We start from the raw sequence: 21,873 nt of genomic DNA on the forward strand, positions 1-21,873 counted from the left end.
AAAAATCCTCAACAAGATTCTAGTAAATTGGATCCAAAAACACATCTCAAAAATCATCCACCATGATCAAGTAGGGTTCATCCCCAGGATGCAGGGTTGGCTCAACATTTGCAAGACCATAAATGTGATTAAATACATGAATAGATGTATAAACAAGAACCACACGATTATAGCATTAGATGCAGAAAAAACTTTTGATAATATCCAGTATCCCTTCTTGATAAAAACCCTCAAACACCTAGGTATGGAAGGAACATAACCTCAAAATAGTAAGCGCCATCTATGATAAACCCTCAGCTAACATATTGCTAAATGGACAGAAACTGAAAACATTTCCCCTGAAAACTAGAACAAGACATTCTAGATATTAGACATTCTCAGTTGCCCAAGATCTCACTGTTAGATCAGACCAGAGGGTCTTCAATCCAGTGCAGTGTGAAAAATGCAAAGAATTGCACAGAAGTTAGAACCAACATCATTCTCCTCAGACCTGGAAATGACAATACAGTAATTCATATGGAAACATAAATGACCACAAATAGCCAAAACAATCCTTAGCAAAAGAAACAAAGTAGGAGGTATCATACTTCCAGACTTCAAACTTTATTATAAGGCTACAGTAATCAAAACAGCCTGATATTGGTACAAGAACAGGCATTTGGACCAGTGGAACAGGATTGACATTCCAGAAGCAAAGCCTCAATTTCTCAACTAACTCATCTTTAACAAAGCCTCCAACAACAATCATGGGGGAGAGGAGAACCTGTTCGGTAAATGGTGCTGGGAAAGCTGGCTGATCACATGCAGACGATTGAAACAGGACCCCTACCTATCACCATATACAAAAGTTAACTCTAAATGGATCAAAGACCTAAACATAAAACCTCAAACTATAAGAGTCTTAGAAAACATAGAAAACGCCCTTATGGAAATTGGAGCTGGCAACCAATTCCTATTCAGAACCCTAAATGCCCATACCTTAAGAAATAAGATAGACAAATGGGACCTCATCAAACTAACAAGCTTCTGCAAAGCAAAAGAAACCATCAAGAGAGCAGGGAGACAGTCCGCAGAATGGGAAAAAATATTTGCCAACTGCATGTATGAAAAAGGCCTAACATCTGGGATCTACAAGGAACTCAAACACGCCGAAAGGAAAAAAACAAACAGCCCCATTATAAAGTAAGCAAAAGACATGAATAGACAGTTCTCAAAAGAAGATATACGGGCAGCCAACAGACACATGAAAAAGTGCTCAGTCTCACTCATCATCAGAGAAATGCAAATCAAAACCACATTGAGATACCACCTAACCTCAGTAAGAATGACCATCATTAATAAAACAAACAACAACAGATGCTGACGAGGATGCAAAGAAAAAGGAATGCTTTTACACTATGGTGGGAATGCAAACTAGTGCAACCTCTTTGGAAGACAGTGTGGTGATTTCTGAAAAAACTAGAAATTGACCTCCCATATGACCCAGCAATTGCCCTATTGGGAATATACCTGGAGGAACTCAAATCATTCTACAAAAAAGATACCTGCACATGTATGTTTGTTGCAGCTCTATTCACAATAGCAAAAACATGGAACCAACCATGTTGCCCATCAAAGCTAGACTGGATTAAAAAAATGTGGTACATATACACCATGGAATATTATGCAGCCATAAAGAAGGACAAGCATATGGACTTTGCAGCCACTTGAATGGATATAGAGTCAATCATACTCAGTGATCTATCACAGAAACAAAGAACAGAGTACCATATGTTCTCACTCATAAGTGGACCTTGAACAATTATAATTCTATAAGAAAGGAATTGGCAGTAGTGGGAAACTGTCGGGGAGGGGTGGGATTGGCAGTTGAGGGAAACTGCTAGGGGAGGGAGGGCCATACCTCATTAACGAGGGTACCTGCATAATCAACGTTTGTATATCTAACCCTGAGTTGAACCCCACATCTTTATAATTTAAAAAAAAAGAATTTTCTCCAATGATGGAAACATTCCATATCTGTGACATCTAACCTCTAGCCACATGTGGCTACTGAGTACTTGGAATGTGCATGATGCAACTCTAGAACTAAATTTTAAACTGTATGACTGGATGCGATGGCTCATGCCTGTTTTGAAACTCTGAGACTGGAGGATCACATAAGCCCAGGCATTAGAGTTTATAGTGAGCCATGATCACACCGTTGTACTCCAGCCTGGGCCACAGAGCAAAATTCTGTCTCTAAAAGAAAATAAAATTTAAAAAACCAAATAAATTATTTAATTTAAACTTACATTTAAATGGCCACATGCAGATAGTTGTTGCCATAATGGACAACTAGCCTGAGGGCATGAGATATTTAAAAAACGATGGGGGGAAAATTTAAATGTACGTGTAGGATTTTCCAACAGGAACTGGATCACCCTCTTTTGGTGGATTTTGTACTCTCTAGATAGAGTGATGTGAATCTCTACTGGTCCCAGAATGGTTAAAAGATCAATACCAACTCTTCATTCCAACTTTCAAAATAGATCAGAGCATTCTGTTCCTAGAATGCTATTATTCTAGGAAGAGGAAGCATTAGAAAATTTCTAAGAAGTTGGGCATAGTGGCTCATGCCTGCAACCCCAGCACTTTGGGAGGCCAAGGCAAAAGGATTGCTTGAGCCTGGGACTTTGAGACCAGCCTGGGCAACATAGCAAGATCTTGTCTCTACAATAAAAAACAAAACAAAACAAAACAAACAAAAAAAACTGAGTGCGGTAGCACACATCTATAATCCCAGCTACTCGAGAGATTGAGGTGGGAAGATCTCTTGAGCCCAGGAGACTGAGGCTGCAGTGAGCTGTGATTGTGCCACTGCACTCCAGCTTGGGTGACAGACTGAGACCTTGACAGAAAGAAAAAGAAAGAAAGAAAGAGAGAGAGAGAGAAAGGGAGGGAGGGAGGGAGGGAGGAAGGAAGGAAGGAAGGAAGATGAGTGAGAGAGAAGAAAATTCCCAAGAAATCGGTGTTTCGAGTACTACCTTTCCTAAGAACTCCAGAACATCCTTGGCATTTCATTTTCCTGTGTCTTATTTTGTCTCTTTAACACAAGTAATTGTAAGTCCAGGCACTTGAAAATAATCCAGGTTTAGCTTAAGGAGCTATTTGTTCACCAGTCAAAACAAAGGACTTATGGTCAAGTGGAGGGTGGAACCTAAAGGAAAATAAAAAGTAGATATGGTTTAAAGCATTAGTTAGGCAGATAGACTACAGCTCTAGCAGATAGAATACACCTCTAGAAGACAGGAGGAACTGGAAAACTGATCTTGCTTCTGGCTAAGCCTCTGTGGTAGGAAGGAATAAGAATTCTTGCTTTCTTGTGCCCACTGGATGCGGACAGAGGATGTGGACGTGGAGGTGGAGTTGAGGATTGCTCTTTAGATCAACTCTAGCACTAGCTGAGTATCGTGAAAATTATTGTTATTATTCTTATTTTGTGTTGGGGTCTCACTCTGTCACCCAGCCTGGGGTGCAGTGACATGATCATGGCTCAGCACGGCTTCGACCTCCTGGGCTCAGGCAATCCTTCCACCTCAGCCTCCCTTGTAGCCAGGACTCCGGGCATGCACCACCACACTCAACCACAGCTGGCTAATTTTTTATTTTTATTTTTGTAGAGACAGGCTCTCATTATGTTGCCTAGGCTGTCCTTGAACTCCTGGGCTCAAACAATCCTCATGCCTCGGCCTCCCAAAGGGCTGACATTACAGGCTTTAGCCACCGTGTCCAGCCCTCCTGAAAATCATTTTAATCCCATGCCAAAACATAGGTGAACACTTAATCTTGTGCAGACCAGGTCCTTTTAAAGGCTCTCTAATACAATGAGATTGTTAATTCTTCCCTGGAATATCTATCTATTCACCCATCCTTTTTTAGTGCAAACACAATACATGACCAGTGGAGAGAAGGCCACACTTCATTTGGGATTTAGGTGAGCCAAGTGTTCCAAGCACCAGGCTCTGTTGTCAGTCCTGCCAGATATAACCCACCAGGCCACCGGTGGGGATATAATGCTATTTCCTTTGGTATCCTAGAGCTCCAGGTGTGGTCCAAAAATATATATAAATATATGTATGCATATATATATATATATATATATATAACTTTCTCACCATTATTTGGCTTAGGAATTTGCCTCTATGTAACAACTTTAAGAGTCACTCAAAAAAAAAAAAAAAAAAACACCAGACTTTCTTTCCAATAAAGGGATTCTTGCCATCTCCTTACACTCAGAACTTGACTCATGACAGTTACAAAATATTTAATGTTTTCCTTGTGTCTTCATTGTCAGTCTTTTCACTTTAGCTATCTATCTGGCAATGGGCAGCTCGGATGTTGTAAAATTCTTAATGAAAGAAACATTTTCCAAATTCTAAAATCAAAGAGGAATGAACTCACTGGAAAAGCACTTAACAGAAGCTAACATTGGCATTTCTTTCATTAGATAGTTTGTAAACTTCTGGTTGAAAGCTTTTTTTCATCTTGATAATTATTCCTTCTTCAAGTCTGTTGTTTATAAATTTTACTTCATCATAAAGATCTCTGAGGAACTGTCAGAAAACTAACATATTTTTACTTTCCTCTGAACATTTCTTGGCATAATTCACATGCCAGAAATAAGTGGCAACAATCCCAATCAAATACTTTAGCCCACGGTCTTCTCAATGACTCACGTCTAAACTCCTCATCTTGGCTCTAGGCCCTCCTTGGTTCCACCCTCATTCCCTAATCTCCCCACTTCCCCTCCACCCCAGCCTCCTAACTGATTTCTCTGAATTCACTCTGCTTTCTGCAACCAATTTCTCACTTGTCACTGCTTACTTAAATCCTATTAATGGTCACATTATCCCCTAGGATAAAGACATTACTCCTCACTGTGGTCTTTAAGACCTGACCTGGTCTGGTCCCTATCTCTCCAATTTGCATTGTCTAAAGAAATAAGATGTAAGTGAGAAATATGAGCCATATATATGATTTTAAATTTCCTAGTAGCCATATTAAAAAACTTACAAAGAAACCAAAGAAATTAATTTCATTGTTGTTTTATTTAACCCCCAAACACCCAAAATATTATCACTTCAACATGTAATCAATGTTTTAAAAATGAGATATGTGTGAATACAGGCAGATTTGCCTCTTTCTTTCCAATCTGGGAATCTTTTTTGCTTTGTGTTTTTTTGGAGTTATGGTCTTGCTTTGTCACCCAGGCTGGAGTACAGTGGTACAATCATGGTTCACCGAAGACTCAATCCTCTAGGTTCAAGCAATCCTCTCACCTCAGTATCTTGGGTAGCTTGGCAACAAAGGTGTGCACCACCACAACCAACTCACTGTTTTTTATTTTTTGTGGAGACAAGATTTCATTATGTTGCCCAGACTGATCTTGAGCTCTTAGGTTCAAGCAATCCTCTCACCTTGGCCTTCCAAAGTGTTGGAATTACAGGCATGAGCCACTATGGCCCAATCTGGAGGTCTTTTACTTCATTCCTCTTGCCTTATTTCACTGGCTACATCCATGAACTCAGAATGGACATCTTTGCCTTGTTCTTGGTCTCAGGAGGAAAGCATTTAGTCTTTTACTATTAAGTATATTGTAAGCTGTTTTTCACTGATGCTCTTTATTAGGTTGAAGAAGTTTAACTCCCCTTCAAATTTGCTGATTGCTTTAAGAATCAGAATTGGATGTTGAATTTGGTCAAAAGCTTTTTCTGCATCTGCTGAGATGATTATATGATTCTTCTTTAGTGTGCTAAATGTTATAAATTATATTGATTTTTGAATCCCGAACTGGTCATTTTCCTGGGATGAATCCTACTTGGTCATGATGTACTTTTTTCTTTCTATATGTTGTTGGATTTAATTAGCTAGAATTTTTGCATTCGTGCACATGAAGTATATTGGCCTGTAGTTTCTTTCCCTGTAATGTTTTTGCCTGGTTTGGGTACCAGAGTAATGATGACTTCACAGAATGAAGTGGGAATTACTCTCTCTTCTTCAATTTTCTGGAAGAGTCTGTATATAATTGGTATTTTTTTTCTTCCTTACATGTTTGAAATAATTCACCACTGAAGCCATCTGGGCCTGGTGTTTTTTCTTTATGAGAGAAATAGAAGAGTTAAGACAGATGAAGTACCTGAAACTGTGCTTAGCCTGTAGAAAGTGTTGAATAAATGTTAGCTGGCAATTTTTAAAAGTCATCTATATTTCCGGTTAATAATAATAAATTATTACTTTAGAAAACTTAGCAAATATTTTAAAATTTTAAGGAAGAAAAAAATTACAGTAATTCTACTATTCAAACATCACTACTTTTAATGTTTTATTGCATTTTCTAGTCTTTTTTTAATAAATAACTTAAGCTTGCTTATAGTTTCATCGTTTATTTTCTGTATTGCTTCATTTTCTTAGCATTTGATTATTAACATTTCTCGTGTCAATACAAGTTCTAATAAATGTAATTTCAAGGGCTATATATATTCTATCATATGGTCATACCATAATGTATTTAATGATCATATTGCATTTTTAGAATTGTTCCTTCTACTTTCCCTGCATAGCAGATTTAAGCACCTCTTTCTTGCACTTCTATATGCATATTTTTGCAAACACACATGCAAGACCTCAGAATAATTCCCCCAGCTCTGACTCTATGTATGGTATGCTTACCAGGCCTCTAGGTGCTGAAATGTGCCCCAGTTTCTATGGTTTGCCAGGAAAATAATACTCTCCCTCCCTCCCTTCTTTCCTCCCTCTCTTCTTCCCTCCCTTCCTTTCTTCCTTCCTTTCCTTCTTTATTTCTTTCCTTCCTTCTACACTGATAGCAGCTAATGTTTACTGAGTGTTCGCTATGTGCCAGGCATTGTACTAAAGGCTTTGCATGTGTCTCAATTAAAAACAGGTCCCATTATTATTGTCCCCTATTTTACCAATAGAGAAACTGAAGACTCAAAGATGTCAAGTGACCTGCCCAAGGCCATGCACCAGGAAGTGACAAAGCCAAGAAAGACCATCAGGTTTCACAGCCCACTTGACTGACCGCTGTGCAATACTGCTTCCTGATTTGTATCATTGAACTTTTTAATGTGAGTTCCATTTCCTGCCTGGATTTCTGACCCTAAGATGTTGAGTTCTGGCCCAAGTCACCTGCCCCAAACATGTCCTCTCTCTGGGTTTAAGGTGCATTCCTTGATATTCCTTTGTCTCATTACCATAATTCTAAACTAGAAATTGGGACATGACATCTGGTAAACATTCCTTTTCTTACTTGGTAAATTTGTTTTTATGAACATCATGATGTTATATTTTAAGTGACTCACAATACATTAACAGACTATTGAAACGCCCTGAAAAATGAAAGACACAGCAATAAACCACAGCAGATGTTTTTGTTTAACAAAACTGTACTCACAGGCTGCCCTAGATAGAACTTTTTCCCAATGAATTCTCTGTCAGTACTGGTTTAGTGAACTCTCCACAGTTACTTCGCAGGACAGCGGCGTTAGAACCCTCTTCCAACAGCCAGCCCCGGGGGCAAAGGCCTTTCTCCACTTCCTCCGCTCTCCGCAGGTACCCTTCTTCCACCCACCTCGGATCTGCGAAGAGCCAGGCACCCCACCGTGCCGAGTTGAGATGGAGCGTCCTCGGCTTAGCAAACGTTTAAAGGAATCAGCTTCCGTTTCCAGGCTCTCTGCTTCTTGTTTCATTTTTCCATCCGGTAAGCCAGCTTGCCTTAAATGGGTCCTGGAAACGCAAACGTCAATCACAAATCATAAAGACGCCTGAGTGACAAGGAATGTGACAGCAACCTGTCACCATTTGTGAAACAAAAAATAGCCAATTCTGTGAATTTCCCGAAGTAAATGAGTCTACGTTTTTAAAACCAGAAGGATAAACCGCTCTCACGTACGATCCCTTTACTGAGAAGTTTTGCAGAGCCGTACCCTCGAGGTCATCTTACTCGTCTCTTACCCGCCGACCGACTGACTTGTAGTTCTAGTCGGGTATGAGAGAAAACCGAAAGAAAAACCACCGGGGGTGGGGAGGAAAACTGGAGGATGCGGGCATCGATCCCGCTACCTCTCGCATGCTAAGCGAGCGCTCTACCATTTGAGCTAATCCCCCACTGAGGGCACGGCTCGTTATCTGTTCCTCTTGAGAAGGGTCAGCTCATTGCGAAGCTGAGAGACACTATCTGGGTCACACTTCGCGACTGAAGCCCAAGTAACAAAATTAAACACTCTCTCCTTCGAGCCGGCATCGAACCAGCGACCTCAGGATGGCCGCGGGCACGCGCCTACAGTCCTCCGCTCTACCCGCGGAGCTATCGAAGGGAGCGAGCGGAAGAGCCGGGTGCCGACTTGTCCCCAGAAGATTGCACCATTTTTCCAGGCTTCGCGTGTCTTGTTTCGCGTCTTCTTCCTGATTTCTGCAGCCAGAAGCCCTCCTCCCACGGACCTCCCGCCTCCTCTCGGCAGCCGGAGCGAGCCTCGCGTCGCTAACGCCGCCCGGGGCTCCAATAAAGGTCCCGGCCTGGCCCAGGCGAGCGGGCGGCTGCCTCCTGCGCGACCGGGGGACCCGGGAAAGGCCAAAGGCAGGCGGGTTGGGAGCAAGCCGAACGGAGCCCTTGACTGCCGAGCCCAGAGCAGTCCTGCGGCTGCCCTGGGGACCTGTCCGGGGAGCCCCCGCTGGGGGGGAATCGCCAAAGACCTCACACGTGGGATGCCCCAGGCCCAAAGCACAAGGCTTGGCAACTCTTCGTTGGAATCGTAATGAATGTGTGATTGACAGAGGCACCGTGGAGCGGACCGTGAAGCACCGGAAGCCGAGAAAAAGCGCGCCTGCCTCCTTCGAGCCGGAATCGAACCAGCGACCTAAGGATGTCTCCCGCTGAGGAATGAACTACAGTCCTCCGCTCTACCAGCTGAGCTATCGAAGGGACGCGTGGCCGGCTCTTGCGCCCCCCGAGGTGCCACGCGTCAGAGCCAGAACGCGCGCCTCAGGGGCTGGGGATTGCATTGCGCATGCGTCATCCGAGGAGTCCGGAACGGAATGTGTGCGGGTGTCTCGCTCTACGCGTGCGCAGAAAGACAGCCCCGCTCTGGCTCTCGACCCTTACCCGGGAAAGGGTCCCCACCCTGGATGTCCAGCGCCAAGATTCGGCGACTCTACTGCCAACCCCGCCTGCTCGTACTTCTCCTTTACAAGCTTGCATTGTCCCTTGAGGTGACCATCGGGTGCGACCTCAAATCACTGCATTCCGAACGGACCCTCGGCTGGGCCCGCGTGAGGGGCCAGTGGCGCGATGGATAACGCATCTGACTACGGATCAGGAGGCTGTAGGTTCGACTCCTGCCTGGCTCGGGGCTTTTGTTACCTCAGTTTTAAACCAGAAATCATTACTTCCGTTGGGGTCCCCCAAACCACACACACCAATAGTTTAGGTTTCTGCAGGGAAAGTCTGCCCTATGAGCCCAGAGATTCCGCGCGGCCGCCACCCTGCGTGGGAAGGGGAGGCCCCAAGGGCTCTCGGGGCGCCCTCGCCCGGCACCCCCCGCCTGGAAGCCGGGTTAGGAAGACGCCAGGGCTCGTGTAGACAGGTTCGAACGCAACTCAGTTTCATCGGCTTTTGTAAATTGTTTTAACACATTACAGCTCCAGCTGGCAAGTTACTAGAGAAAGTTCCTCCACCACCCTCAACAATGCAAAAAGAGAGAAGCACATTAAGATTTTTTTACAGTGTTTTTTTGATCTGGTTTCTGTTTTATGTTTAATTTTAATAAAGGTATTCACTCCCAGATAAGCCTATAATCCTGCCTCGTGAGCCTGTTCTTGTAAAGTAATAGAGGATTAATACATGGTTAGTGGTTTGCTGCCATGTTCCCCCCACCTCAGTTGTTTGCACAGCATAAAAAGCCATCAGACGACTTGGGTCTGCCCTCAGGGATCTTTTAAACAAGACAGGATAATGTTGGTTTGAGCAAACTGAGTTTCTGGGTTGAAGTTATTAATCTTATTTGTGAAAGAGGGTTTGGAATTATTTCTTAAGTCTATCCGATAAAATAGCAATTCTCAAAAGTAAAAACTTTAATAAAATGTGAAGTTCAGGAAGAGAAAATGTGAAGTTAGAGAACAGAAAAGATCTAGATGTTAAAGTAGGAAAGCGACTTCCTTAAGGCTACATATAGTCAAAAGAAACTCAATTGGGAAAGAACAGACTATTTGAACAAAATAATGGTAGTAGGTTTTATTTTTGTTTTCTAGTGAACATTTTGCATATAATAAGCTTATATATCTTTTTTTATTTTTGAGTCTCACTCTGTTGCCCCGGCTGGAATGCAGTGGCACACTCACAGCCACTACGGCCTCGACCTGCTGGGCTTAGGTGTTCCTTCTGCCTCAGCCTTTCAAGTAACTGGAACCACAGGCATGTGCCACCATGCCTGGCTAATTTTTTTGATTTATTGTAGAGACAAGGTCTTACCATGTTGCCTAGGCTGGTCTTGAACTCGTGAGCTCAGGCAATCTTCTGCCTGGGCCTCCCAAAGTGATTACAGGCATGAGCCACTGTGCCTGGCTAGCTTATATCTTTAAAGTTATATTGTTTTTTGAGAATTTTAAAAAATGACTTCCTTGAAGATTGGGGAGACATGTCTCACCCCACTGCACAATCTCATGAACAGAATCATGAAAATTAGGCTAAGAGGAAAGAACCTCGCTTATTCCTACCTTCTTTTTATACAAGAATCACGAGTATTATTTGGCCTTTATTATCTGCAGAGGTCAGGATTAAGGCCATCATTGCCTTGTGGTAGAAACCCTGGCCCCTGGTATGTTCCCTTGTCCAACAGCCAGGCTTTCTGGAGTAACAGTTACCAAGGAGGCCAAGATATGCATGATTTCTGACCTTCTTACTTGCAAGTGACAAAAATTTAGAAGAGTTAATGTAGGCAAGAGAGACATTTATTATTATAATGATGCAGGGATTTTCCCCAGGAAACCAAGAAGGAAATGTAGACAGCTGGTTCCAACGCAGCTCAATTTCCTCACTAAGCCTCCTTAAAGTTTTCTCTGTCAGTGCCTCTCAGCTCTTCTCTACTCTCCTCTAGCTCACGAGTTTGGAAACATGGTGCTGCCCCCACCTTAAAAATTTCTGAGTTTTATTCCTTACAGTCTGTCACCCAGAAACTCACTTCTCTTTCTCAGGCCTGACTGTAAAACTTGCCATTATTCTTGGCCTCACCTCCTGTGAGGGATCAGGATTACACATATGTATACTTAGGCACATATGATTGCATTCCCACCTTCTAATGAGCTCATTGAAAAGATAATAAAGATACACAAAATGAAAAAAAAAATTACTGCAGCATGGAAAACTACAGTAGGTACAATCAGCAAACCTACTAAAATATTTAAAGATATTTAAAATAATTTCTAGAAGGTGAAAAGCAAATGAGATTGTATGGACATGGCTCAGAATAGAGGAAAACAGTGCAAAATACACACTCTGCGAGCTAGCAGAGACAGAGTCATTATCTTCATGGAGTTCCCAAGAGGCTTCAGGCACAGAGGCAGCAGCACAGAGATCAGCTGTCTACAACATTGTGCAGCTGCTGCTGAACTTTTCCCCAGCTAGATCCTCCTGAAGAATTGCTTAAAAAGAGTAGATTTGCTTGGGGAGAGCTTGTGGGGTGATATAGGGCTAGGGAATGATTCAAAGTAGAGCCTAATAATAGACATCAAGAGACCTGGCAGGTCATCTCGTCCCACTCTCAGGGTGAGTCCCTTCTTGAGTTGACAGTTTGGGTGATATTGGGCCAGCATGGCTGTTCCTTCCCCGTGTACTAAAAATGAAAAAGCCTGATTGCCCCCAGGGCCCAGACATTTTAAGGGTATGAATCAATGTGGACTTTAGTTCATGAATATGAACTAAAAATTGCCAGATATTTGAGTGGAAACAACAACAACTGAAAAAGAAAGTCCAAGATGAACAAATTAAATAGACGACTCAGGAGGAAACAGAGATAATGCAAAGAATAGAACAGAGAACAAAACTTTTTTTTTCAAAATGCTTAGTTGTATCCTCAGGGACATCCAAGAGGGTATTGTAGAAACAAAAACCCAGAACACAGTGATATTAAAATAAGCAACTAAATAATAACAGAGTTCTTGAAAACTAAAAGTGTGACTGTTAAGGTGAAAAACAAAATGGCTAAAGATCAAAGATGAAGATAGGGAAGACAATGAAAAATATCTACCTGGACACCAGACTGTGGAAAGCAAATAAATAAACAAAAGCATGGAAGATAGACCCAGAAGACACAAAAGCCATCTAATAAGAGTTTCAGAAAGATAATACAGAGACAATGCAGAAGGATGGATGATCAGTGGACCATCCAAGTTAGAATGAAAACAACCATACCCAAACACAACCTAGCACAATTTAAAAGTATGGAGGATGAAGTTGATATTCTAAAGGCTTTCAGAGATGAGGGAAAACAAAGCAAAATACAAACGAAAAGCAAGCTAGCTCCAAAGAAATAAGAATTGAATTATGACCAGGTTTCTCATTGGCAATACGGAACATTAGAAGACCATAGAACAAGACCCTCAAGCTCAGCAGGGAAATAATTTTGAACATCGAATTGTATACCCAATCAAAGTAACAGTAAGTATGTGAACAGTTCACATTTGCATGGCCTCATCAAATTTAAATCCATGATTCTTTTCTGAATCAAATAAAAGATAAATACTATTTGACGATGTTATACTGGCTGGGTTCTCCAGTAAGCTGAAGTTGAAAAAGAATTAGAGTGCAACATTTTATTGAGGAGTAACATCTGTGAATGGAAAAGGGAATGCCATAGGATTGAGTAGGGGTAGCCATCAGACAGAGATGCAGATCTGACAAAGTGTCTTCCAGCCTCCTTGGTAGCTCCAGAGCAAAGATTTCCCTGTAGAGGAGCCAAGTTGGGCAGAAATGGCTGGGCCCTAGTATTATCCCTTGCCCAGTCATTGGCCAGAGGCTGATATTCTCAACTAGAAAGCTGAGGTGGACTCTGAAGGAATTAACACCTGGAGACTGTTAGCCATCCTCCTTGTAACTAGACAGTGAGTTCTTTCTTGAAAGTCAATCCAGACACAAGAATGTCTGTATCTGTCATAGATGTACTTTAGTAAAACAAATACGAATCCAAGGAGGAGAAGTCCAGAGGATTTAAGAAAAAAAGGAACCAATTCAGGAACTCAATGAATATAAAATCTCAGTTTGAAAGTGATGCAGTGGCTGTTGCTTTACTAAACTCTGGTATGGCCATGTGCTCTTTGAGCAATGGCTGCCTTCATTTTTCCTAAACTTTGGTCCCCTCTCCTACATTGGAGAGGTGAATCTCCCCTTTCTCTCCTCTCTCTCTCCTCTCTCTCTCTCTAATTTACTTTTTAAATAACTATATTTTCCAATCTAAAAAAAAAAAGAAAGAAAGAAAGTGATGCAGCAGGCCAAGAAGCAATCTTGACAAATTAGGGAGAGCGGAGAAAGGCCAGAGGGCTCTAAAAAGATTATCTTTCCAAGAGAAGTGTATTCGTTTACAATAGTAGTGTGATTAAGGACCTGGAAGACCTTAGAGATATGATAAAAGCATATGTTACTTTTCTCAAAAAGACAGAACAAAAATACTTAGGAATTTCTAAAATATACAAAAAATTTTTACAAAAAACACATGGTTCAAATATAAAGCAAACTCTCCCCATCACAAATTCATACGTTGAAGACCTAATTTTTAGTACCTCAGAACATGTCTGTATTTGGAGATAGGGCCTTTAAAGAGGTAATTAAGCAAAAGTGGGGTCCTTAAGATGGGCCTTAAACCAACTGATGTCCTTATAAGAAGAGGAGACTAGTACCTAGAGAAACACCAGACACATCCATGCACAGAGTGATGCCATGTAAAGATGCAGGAAGAAGACCGCCATTAGCAAGCCAAGGAACAAGAGGTCTCAGAAGAAACCAAACCTGTCGATACCTTGATCTTAGAGTTCTAGTCTCCAGAACTGTGAGAAAATAATTTTCTGTTGTTAAAAGTCACTGACTCTGTGGTATTTTGTTATGGTAGCTCTAGCAAATTACACAGGGATGGTGAACTAAAAAGAACTTTACTTTCTTTTTTTGCATTCTTCAACATTGCTATATTTTTGTTTAACTATATGTAAGCTATTTTACAAAATGCCTATGGGTCAAAGACGTATCTACAAAGGCCACAAAGACTTCTTAAGTAAGGAGATCCTGGTGTGGAGGGGAAGGGGTTGATGGGAAGAACAGGGAGACAAGAGGGGAGAAAGATGAAACAGAAGTCTTTGGATTTGTTTTTGAAGAAGTCACAGGGAATTAAGAAGGGAGCAATCTCCTTGAGCAGCAAAGGGCAGTTGAAGAGAACAGCTGATGATAAATGGAGGGACAAGAGTGAGCATATCTCTGGAAGAGGACACTGGGAAAGGGTTGAAGGGGAGTGGGCAGGTGGACAGGGTTGGTTTTCAAGACCAAATATAGTTGGAAACACATGATCATTCCGCTGTATAGTGTAACTGTTAATATTGTGGCACCTGCTCCTCCCTTTATAGCTGGATGACCTTGGCCAAGTTACTTAATCTTTCTGTGCTCTAGTTTCTGAGTCTAAAAAATGAGGAATACTGATGATGATACTGCTTGTCTCATAGGTTGTTGTAGTAAGTAAAAAATATAAAGCTCTTAGAACAGTGTCAGGCACTAAGCATTATGACTATTGCTGAAAGAATACATTCTTTTTTCAAATGTAAATAAATGCACCTGTGATCCTGAAAGCCAACACTTATTTTTTTATTTTTAATGAAACAAACTTTCACTGTTGCCCAGGCTGGAGTGCAGTAGCTCGATCATACGTCACTGCAGCTTTGAACTCCTAGGCTCAGGAGATCCTTCTGCTTCAGCCTCCTGAGTTGCTGGGACTACAGACACATGCCACCACATCCAGCGAATGTTTTTAATTTTTTGTAGAAACAGGATCTGGCTTAGTTGCCAAGGTTGATCTCGAATTCTTGGTCCCAAGTGATCCTCCTACCTTGGCCTCCCAAAGTGCTGGGATTACAGGTGTGAGCCCCCACCATGCCTGGCCCAAGTTAACATGTTCAAATCCTCCATTTGGGAGAGGCATGGTGGGTAAGATGTGGTGGGAAGAGGTATGAGTGGGAAGAGGTTATGAGAGAAAGATAGAAGATAAGCTGGGAAGTGAATTGTTTATTTTCTATTAAAAGTTCACCCTCTCACTCTTCCAGGTTTTGGTAGCTAAAAATTTAATTTCCTAGCACATTAGACATTCATCTAAAAAGACAATTGCCATTCCAAATACAATAAACATTTGAAATGAGAACATTCATGTTAAATGATTATGCCAATAAGTTAATCAATATACAGACTTAATGTTTTTCATTGCTTGATGGCTTTTACTTATTACTTTGAAACTTAGGTTAGCTTAAAACAGTTTTATTTTCTGCAATTATAATACATAATCCTGAAAATGTCAGTTTAATAACTAGTTAATATATGCATGCCCAAATAGATCATTTAATTTTTTTTTTTTTAAATCTTAAGGTTTCACTTCCAAAGCAAAAATCTGCACTAAAACTTTTCCCCAATTATTCTTTGCCAGAAAACAAAATGTGTTATAGATGAAAACTTTGAGGAAAAAGAAGATAAATCAGGAGATATTTGAGAATCAAAGCAAAATACGCAAAAGAAAAACTCCTTGCTAAGTTGGATCCCCTCTTTCTGGCCCTGGGAACAAGGATGTGCCTGGTGGACTTTCAAGCATCTGGAGAAGATGATAATCAACTTTTCAACTATTAGCTCAGTTGGCAGCCAACAGTATCGAGGATGTGCTAACAGCTGTCCTACAGTCACTGATTTGATTCTAGGAATTTAGGCTTGTTTCTTGAGGACAACCCTGGAACAGCATGAAAATTCCAGAAAGTTGTATTACACCCATTTACTTGGCACTGAGCATATTTAAGTCTCTTTTTGGAGAAAGGTTTTTCTCAGAAATAGTTTATGTTGTGAGAATGAATCAATTAATTAACAGGTATTTATTAGTTTCCTACTTCATTTTGAGCACTGTGGGAAACACAGATGTCAACTCTGAGATGTAGTTCTGAAAACTACTGCTAATTTGAACCATCTACAGCTAGGAAGTGGCTTTGTTTTTATAGAACCCAGTTATACAGGACTTCACATCAATTTCTGGCCATTTGCATCTTATGGCTGCTCAAGAATTAGATGAAGATAAATTTTACATAGGTGCTTAGGAGGGCTGCAGGCTGGAAAAATAGGCCCTGAGAACCAGGACTGCACATCACAGGGGGGCCATTATGTTGCCTATCACAGAGACCACATAACCTTAATTGGAGCCCTCTCTGTAAATCAGAGAATCAGGCAGTGTGCTACCAGGTGAGTGAATTTCCAGTCCAGGCCGTGTCAAATGTATTTCAGCCTATGCACACCATTTTGAAATGTAGAAATAGAATGTCACTTATTCTCAAAGAATAAGTGTCTATATATTTTGGTGCAGAAAAATATATGTTTTGTGTTAATGTACGACAGCAAGAAAATGAATGGATGGCATGTGAAACCTTATATGAAATCTCCCACTCTTGTAGCATGGTGCCCAGAATTAGGTAGTGAGCCTCCAAAATGGGCTGTTCATTTGACTCTGCATGAGTTTTATATGCTAAGATGCTTGTGGGTTCAGAGTGACTGCAGGTGATTCTGGGTGGCAGCTCCTGTTGACCCTCCACAAAATGTTCAGACAGCTCCTCCTCAGATGAAGAGTCGATTCTTGTTTCTCTGTAGCTGAAAGGGCATTCTGCAGAATTCATTCCCTCATTTGTAGGCAGTCACATGCTCACATTTGCCACACGTCATTGTTACCAGAAACTAGCCCTTTGTGGAGAACATTGGCCAGAAACCCTCTAGCAATTTGATTCTACCATCTGATTCTAATTCTGATTCATGTCCTGCTCTCATCTTAACTACTCTTGGACCAGCTCCCTGGGCAAGCTGGGAGCGGAAGTAAAAAATTCCATGTGAGAAAGGAAAATGGGGTCTGGGAGAGAAAGAGAAGGCAAGTTTGTGATTTGTAAGTTGCTATTCAAAATAGGTCTGACCTTTTGCTTAAAGAGACCACAAGAAGGAAATAGAGTAACTCAAATTATCTACAGACTGTGTTGTTTATCTTATTGTTTCCTCCAAATGGGAGGTAGCATTTGCAGCCAGGCGTGGTGGTATAGGCCTGTAATCCCAGCACTTTGGGAGAATGAGACAGGAGGATTGCTTGAGATCAGGAGTACAAGACCAGCTTAGGCAACATAGCAAAATCTCATCTCTACAAACAGTAAAAAAAAAAAAAATTAGCTGTGTGTGGTGGTTTACATCTGCAGTCCAGCTACTTGGGAGGCTGAGGATTGCCTGGAGGTCAAGGCTTTGGTGACCCATGATTCTACCACTGCACTCTAGCCTGAGTGACAAAGTGAAACCCTGACAAAAGGAATGTGGGGTAGGGGAACATCTGCTTGTTGAGTATGGACTTCCAAGCACTTGCTGGTTACTGAGGCTGTGAATACTAGGTATCTTTATGGGTCTTGTTGGGTGACAGAGTTTATATGCATAAGAAATCACATTACATTTGTGTGTGTCAACATATACAAATTCATGTAAAACCACCTTACATTTGTTAAACACTGGACTTGTCAGATTCTTTCACTTTATTTTATCTGGTTCTACAACTTAGAAGGTGGTCAGGGCAAATATGAAAACAGAGTCATATAGAGATTAGCTATCTTATTCTCATCTCGCTTGGTTACACAGGGCTAGTTAGTGAGAGCTCAGATTAGAACCAGGTTTCTTAACTTTCAAGACAAGGCCCTTTCTACTTGATTACACAGTAAAAAAAAAAAAAAGAAAGAAAATTCAGTAACTCAAAATTTGGAGCAGAATTTTAATGACTTCAGAACTGTCAGTGTAATAACACTCATTCTTACTTACAATATTTATTTAGCAGCAGTTGACTGTAATTTGGTGGTGGGGAGAAGAAAAAACAAAGAAAAAAGAAAATGGCATTTTATGCAGTATTATATAAAAACATAACAAGATCTTAAAACATGTAATATTATATAAAGAAGTAAGAATGACCTAGGAAAAAGCAAACACTTTTGCTGCTTTACTATTTTAGAAATTGCACATGGTTTCTGCCACAAGATGAATAAGAGAATCAAACAAGCAAATACAGAGATGACTTCTGGGATTAAATGGCTCAACATGCATTGAGCTGAGTAATTTTTGTTCAATGTAATTAATTCCACCAAAAATAAGGTGATATGTCTTTAAATTTAAATTATAAAGCTTAGAGTTCTACCCCTTACTTCATGTGTTTCTTTTTCTTAGTCTGGCTAATCTGGGCCAGTTACACAAAAATAATTTTACTGAAAAAGTGATCAACACACTGTTTGGGGCTGGTTCCGGTTCAGAATGATTTTATGAATTATTTATGATTTAATCAGGTCGAAGTTTTGTTTTGTTTTTAAGCCAATCAAGAAGTACACACAAAATCTGTTTCTTTCTGCTTTTACTTGTCAGTTTTCAGTAAATGCAAATTGTAAATGTTCCAAAAATATACTTTAAAACACCGTGATTTATCTTTTTAAAATCTAATTATTTATTTCTGCCTTTTGAAATACTTATTTATTTATTTATTTATTTATTTATTTATTTATTGAGTTGGAGTCTCACTCAGTCGCCCAGACTGGAGTGCAGTGGCCGCTCTTGGCCACCGCAACCTCGCCTGCTGGGCTCCGATGATCCTTCCGCCTCAGCCTTCCGAGTAGCCAGAATTACAGGCATGCGCTACCACACCTGGCTGATTTTTGGATTTATTGTAGAGATGGGACTTCTGTAACCTTATTGTACGTTGATAGGGAAAAGGCTCTACACACACAGTAATTCCTTGTAAGTTCTCATGTGTATTTTGATGATGATGCTTATGGTAGGTATGGATATCGCATTTAGTTAAATAGATGAAAAATGGCTTCTGTCTTGGAATACTACTTTGGTCTGTGAGAAATCAGGTCTGGCTCACATAAAGGACAGGCTTGTAAAAGCTATCCATGCCACTGTCTTACCGTCTGAAATGAGAGAAAAACAGCTCTTTAGGCCTTTATTTTTCAAAATTGAATGGATCTCATTAGGAATTCCACTCAAAGAGAAAGTCTGCATACTGAGAAAATTATGTAACAATCATCTTTTCTAACCTAAAAATAAAGTACAAATATGGAAAAGTTCACAACATTTTATGCCCACATGCTTCCCCATGACCACTGGAGACAGTGCTGAACCAAGAAGAGGGACTGCAGACTTCCAATGGGCTCAGTATCAAGAGTCTGTGCAATAACTTTGAACTCCTTCTCTGATTAGGTGTGTTTTCTCATTTGCATTTGTAGGCTGGAGAACAACTGGAAAGTCCACATCTAAAAATAAACAAAACAAAGCAATAAACACCCTCTTATCATGTTACAGTTCTTTTAATGGGACAAGTGATGGGTATTTGTGTTGAAATCATGACTGACAAATCAATGCAATTCATAAGATGTTAGTATGCCTACCCTTTTAAGATCTTCAAAAGGAGGAGGCACTCTTTTTACTTTTCATTCAAATTCTGTCAGTTATGGAATTATAAAACCGAAGCACTAAACCCAGATTTCACCTTGAAGGCACTTGCTAAAGCTGGTCAACTTGAACTTTAATTTTCACCATCTTGTAGGGGTGGAGATGAGACTACCACATATAGTTGTGTAGGTTGGGCGCTTCACAATTCCAAGGGACATCTTCATATAGATTATAGTGTATATCCAAATGAAAGGTATGGTTGATATGCAAGATATTCCCTGAAACGTCAATAGATAGTGCAAAATTGCATGCTGGGTCTCCGTTGGAATACAACTCAAAACCAAGAGCTTGCTTAGGTGGAGAGTCTAATAGGAAGTTCCTCACATAAAGCTAGTGTCTAAAATGGCTATGCTGTCTCTAAAATTACTATACCCCCAAATCTACAAAATATTTGTTTGTCTGACATGTTGATGCTGAGTTGAGGGAACTGCCTTAAAAATGTTCAATGGCATGCCAATAAGCACACAAGTTGGAAAACCAAGTTTTCAATATCCTTGTATGTTCTAAAAGACTTCAAGATGATGATTTAGTTTAAAGTGGTCCAATACAAGATGTGCTCCCAGGCACTTAGCATAAGTGAATGACCTCAACTTCAACCTACATTGCAAAAAGTCACTATACAATTGCAAGAAACATGGGCTCATAGTAAGAACAAATAAAGATAGATATATGAGAAAGAAAGAGAGAGAGAGAGAGATTACACACAGAAAAAATGCACACTGACTGAGATCCAATAGGAATAGCAGAAAGTCAAATCAGACCCAGAAGGACTTCAAGTATTGCACTTAACAGACACAGAATACAAAAGAATTACATATTTTTAAAGTTATCAAATGAATCTTAAAGTTAATAAAAAAGAACTTTTATAGATTAAAATATATGAAAAATAATTTCATTAATTGGTTTAATAGCTAAATAATTAATAAAGTAGAAGAGATCTGAATAAAGCATGTAACACAGAGGCAAAGAGAAAATATGAAAGTAGTTAAAGGAGATAAAGAATGGAGTGATAATTTGAATGTATCTAATATGACTTTCAGAAAGAAATGGAAAAAAAGGAGGAGAGACAACATTTGAAGATTTGGTGGCTGAGAATATTCTAAAATTATTGAAAGATACCAATCCACAGATCCAAGAACCAGCCAGGATAAACTAAAGAGAAACCTATATTTAAAACACTTTACTGACACTGAAGAAAAGCAAAGACAGTGGTTTTAAAAGCAATTTTACTTCTCAATAACAAATATAGAAGTCAACACGCTATGGAATTATATCTTCCATATTCTTAAAGAAGATATCAACCTAAATTTGTTGACAAACCCTCTTCTTAAGTACTTAACCCTCTTTTTTTAAAAGAGCATAATATAAAGCTATTTTCAAACAATTGAACAGAAACGTTGCCACCAGCAGATGCAATTTAAAAGACAAAATTCAGGCAGAATGGAAGTATTATCAGATGAAAGAGTTCAGCAGTAAAAGAAATGATTGGGGGAAAAACAGTAAATATGTGAGTAGAACCAAACAATTGTTGATTATGTAAAGCAATAAAAATTCATGAGGCTTGAAATTGAGAAAAATCTAGAATACAATACTGGTGTATAAGTCAGAAAAGGGATGATCAGAGTTAAAGTGTTATAAAATCCTTGTATAGTTTAGAAATGGGTAAAAATGAAAATTAACTTTAAACTTTGATCATTTAAGTATGCTTTATAAACTTTCAGGATAACTCCAATATAATATAACAAAGAATGCAGTTTCCAAATTACAGGAGGGAAAGAAATCAAATAAGAAAAAAATCCTATCAATCTAAGAAAAGAAAGAAAGAGAAAAACAACAAAAAATTGTAAATTTAAAGTGATAATTAAAATGATAAAAAATATTAATAGAAACCGGGCTCGGTGGCTCAGCCTGTAATGCCGCGCCTTTGGGAGGCTGAGGTGAGTGGATTGCCTGAGCCCCGGGTTTGAGACCTGCCTGGAAAGACAAGATCTCATCTCTACAATAAATCAAAAAATTAGCCAGGCGTGGTAGCGCGCGCCTGTAATTCCGGCTACTCCGAAGGCTGAGGTGGAAGGATCGCCGGAGCCCAG

The 21,873-nt window shown here is 40.2% G+C and overlaps 1 protein-coding gene and 2 non-coding genes across 3 annotated transcripts in view; all 3 read right to left on the reverse strand.

Moving 5' to 3' along the window:
• Positions 1-8,090: 8,090 nt before the first annotated feature.
• On the reverse strand, positions 8,091-8,163 carry TRNAA-AGC. The gene has a single exon. It is a non-coding gene; the product is annotated as a tRNA-Ala (tRNA).
• A 721-nt stretch (positions 8,164-8,884) lies between these two features.
• TRNAY-GUA lies at positions 8,885-8,977 on the reverse strand. Its single transcript has 2 exons — positions 8,941-8,977; positions 8,885-8,920 (listed from the first exon to the last, which is right to left on the reverse strand). It is a non-coding gene; the product is annotated as a tRNA-Tyr (tRNA).
• A 10,413-nt stretch (positions 8,978-19,390) lies between these two features.
• The window catches only part of DNAJC5B (DnaJ heat shock protein family (Hsp40) member C5 beta), a 63,117-nt gene continuing 60,634 nt past the window's right edge, over positions 19,391-21,873 (reverse strand). The window contains exon 4 of the mRNA XM_008068574.1: positions 19,391-19,584. Within this exon, the coding sequence (XP_008066765.1) occupies positions 19,490-19,584 (95 nt within the window). The 3' untranslated portion in view covers positions 19,391-19,489. The remainder of the gene's footprint in view (positions 19,585-21,873) is intronic.

This window comes from Carlito syrichta, unplaced genomic scaffold, assembly GCF_000164805.1.
Source record: "Carlito syrichta isolate Samal-C Ts95f unplaced genomic scaffold, Tarsius_syrichta-2.0.1 Scaffold109629, whole genome shotgun sequence".
In the NCBI taxonomy this organism is placed as follows: Eukaryota; Metazoa; Chordata; class Mammalia; order Primates; family Tarsiidae; genus Carlito; species Carlito syrichta.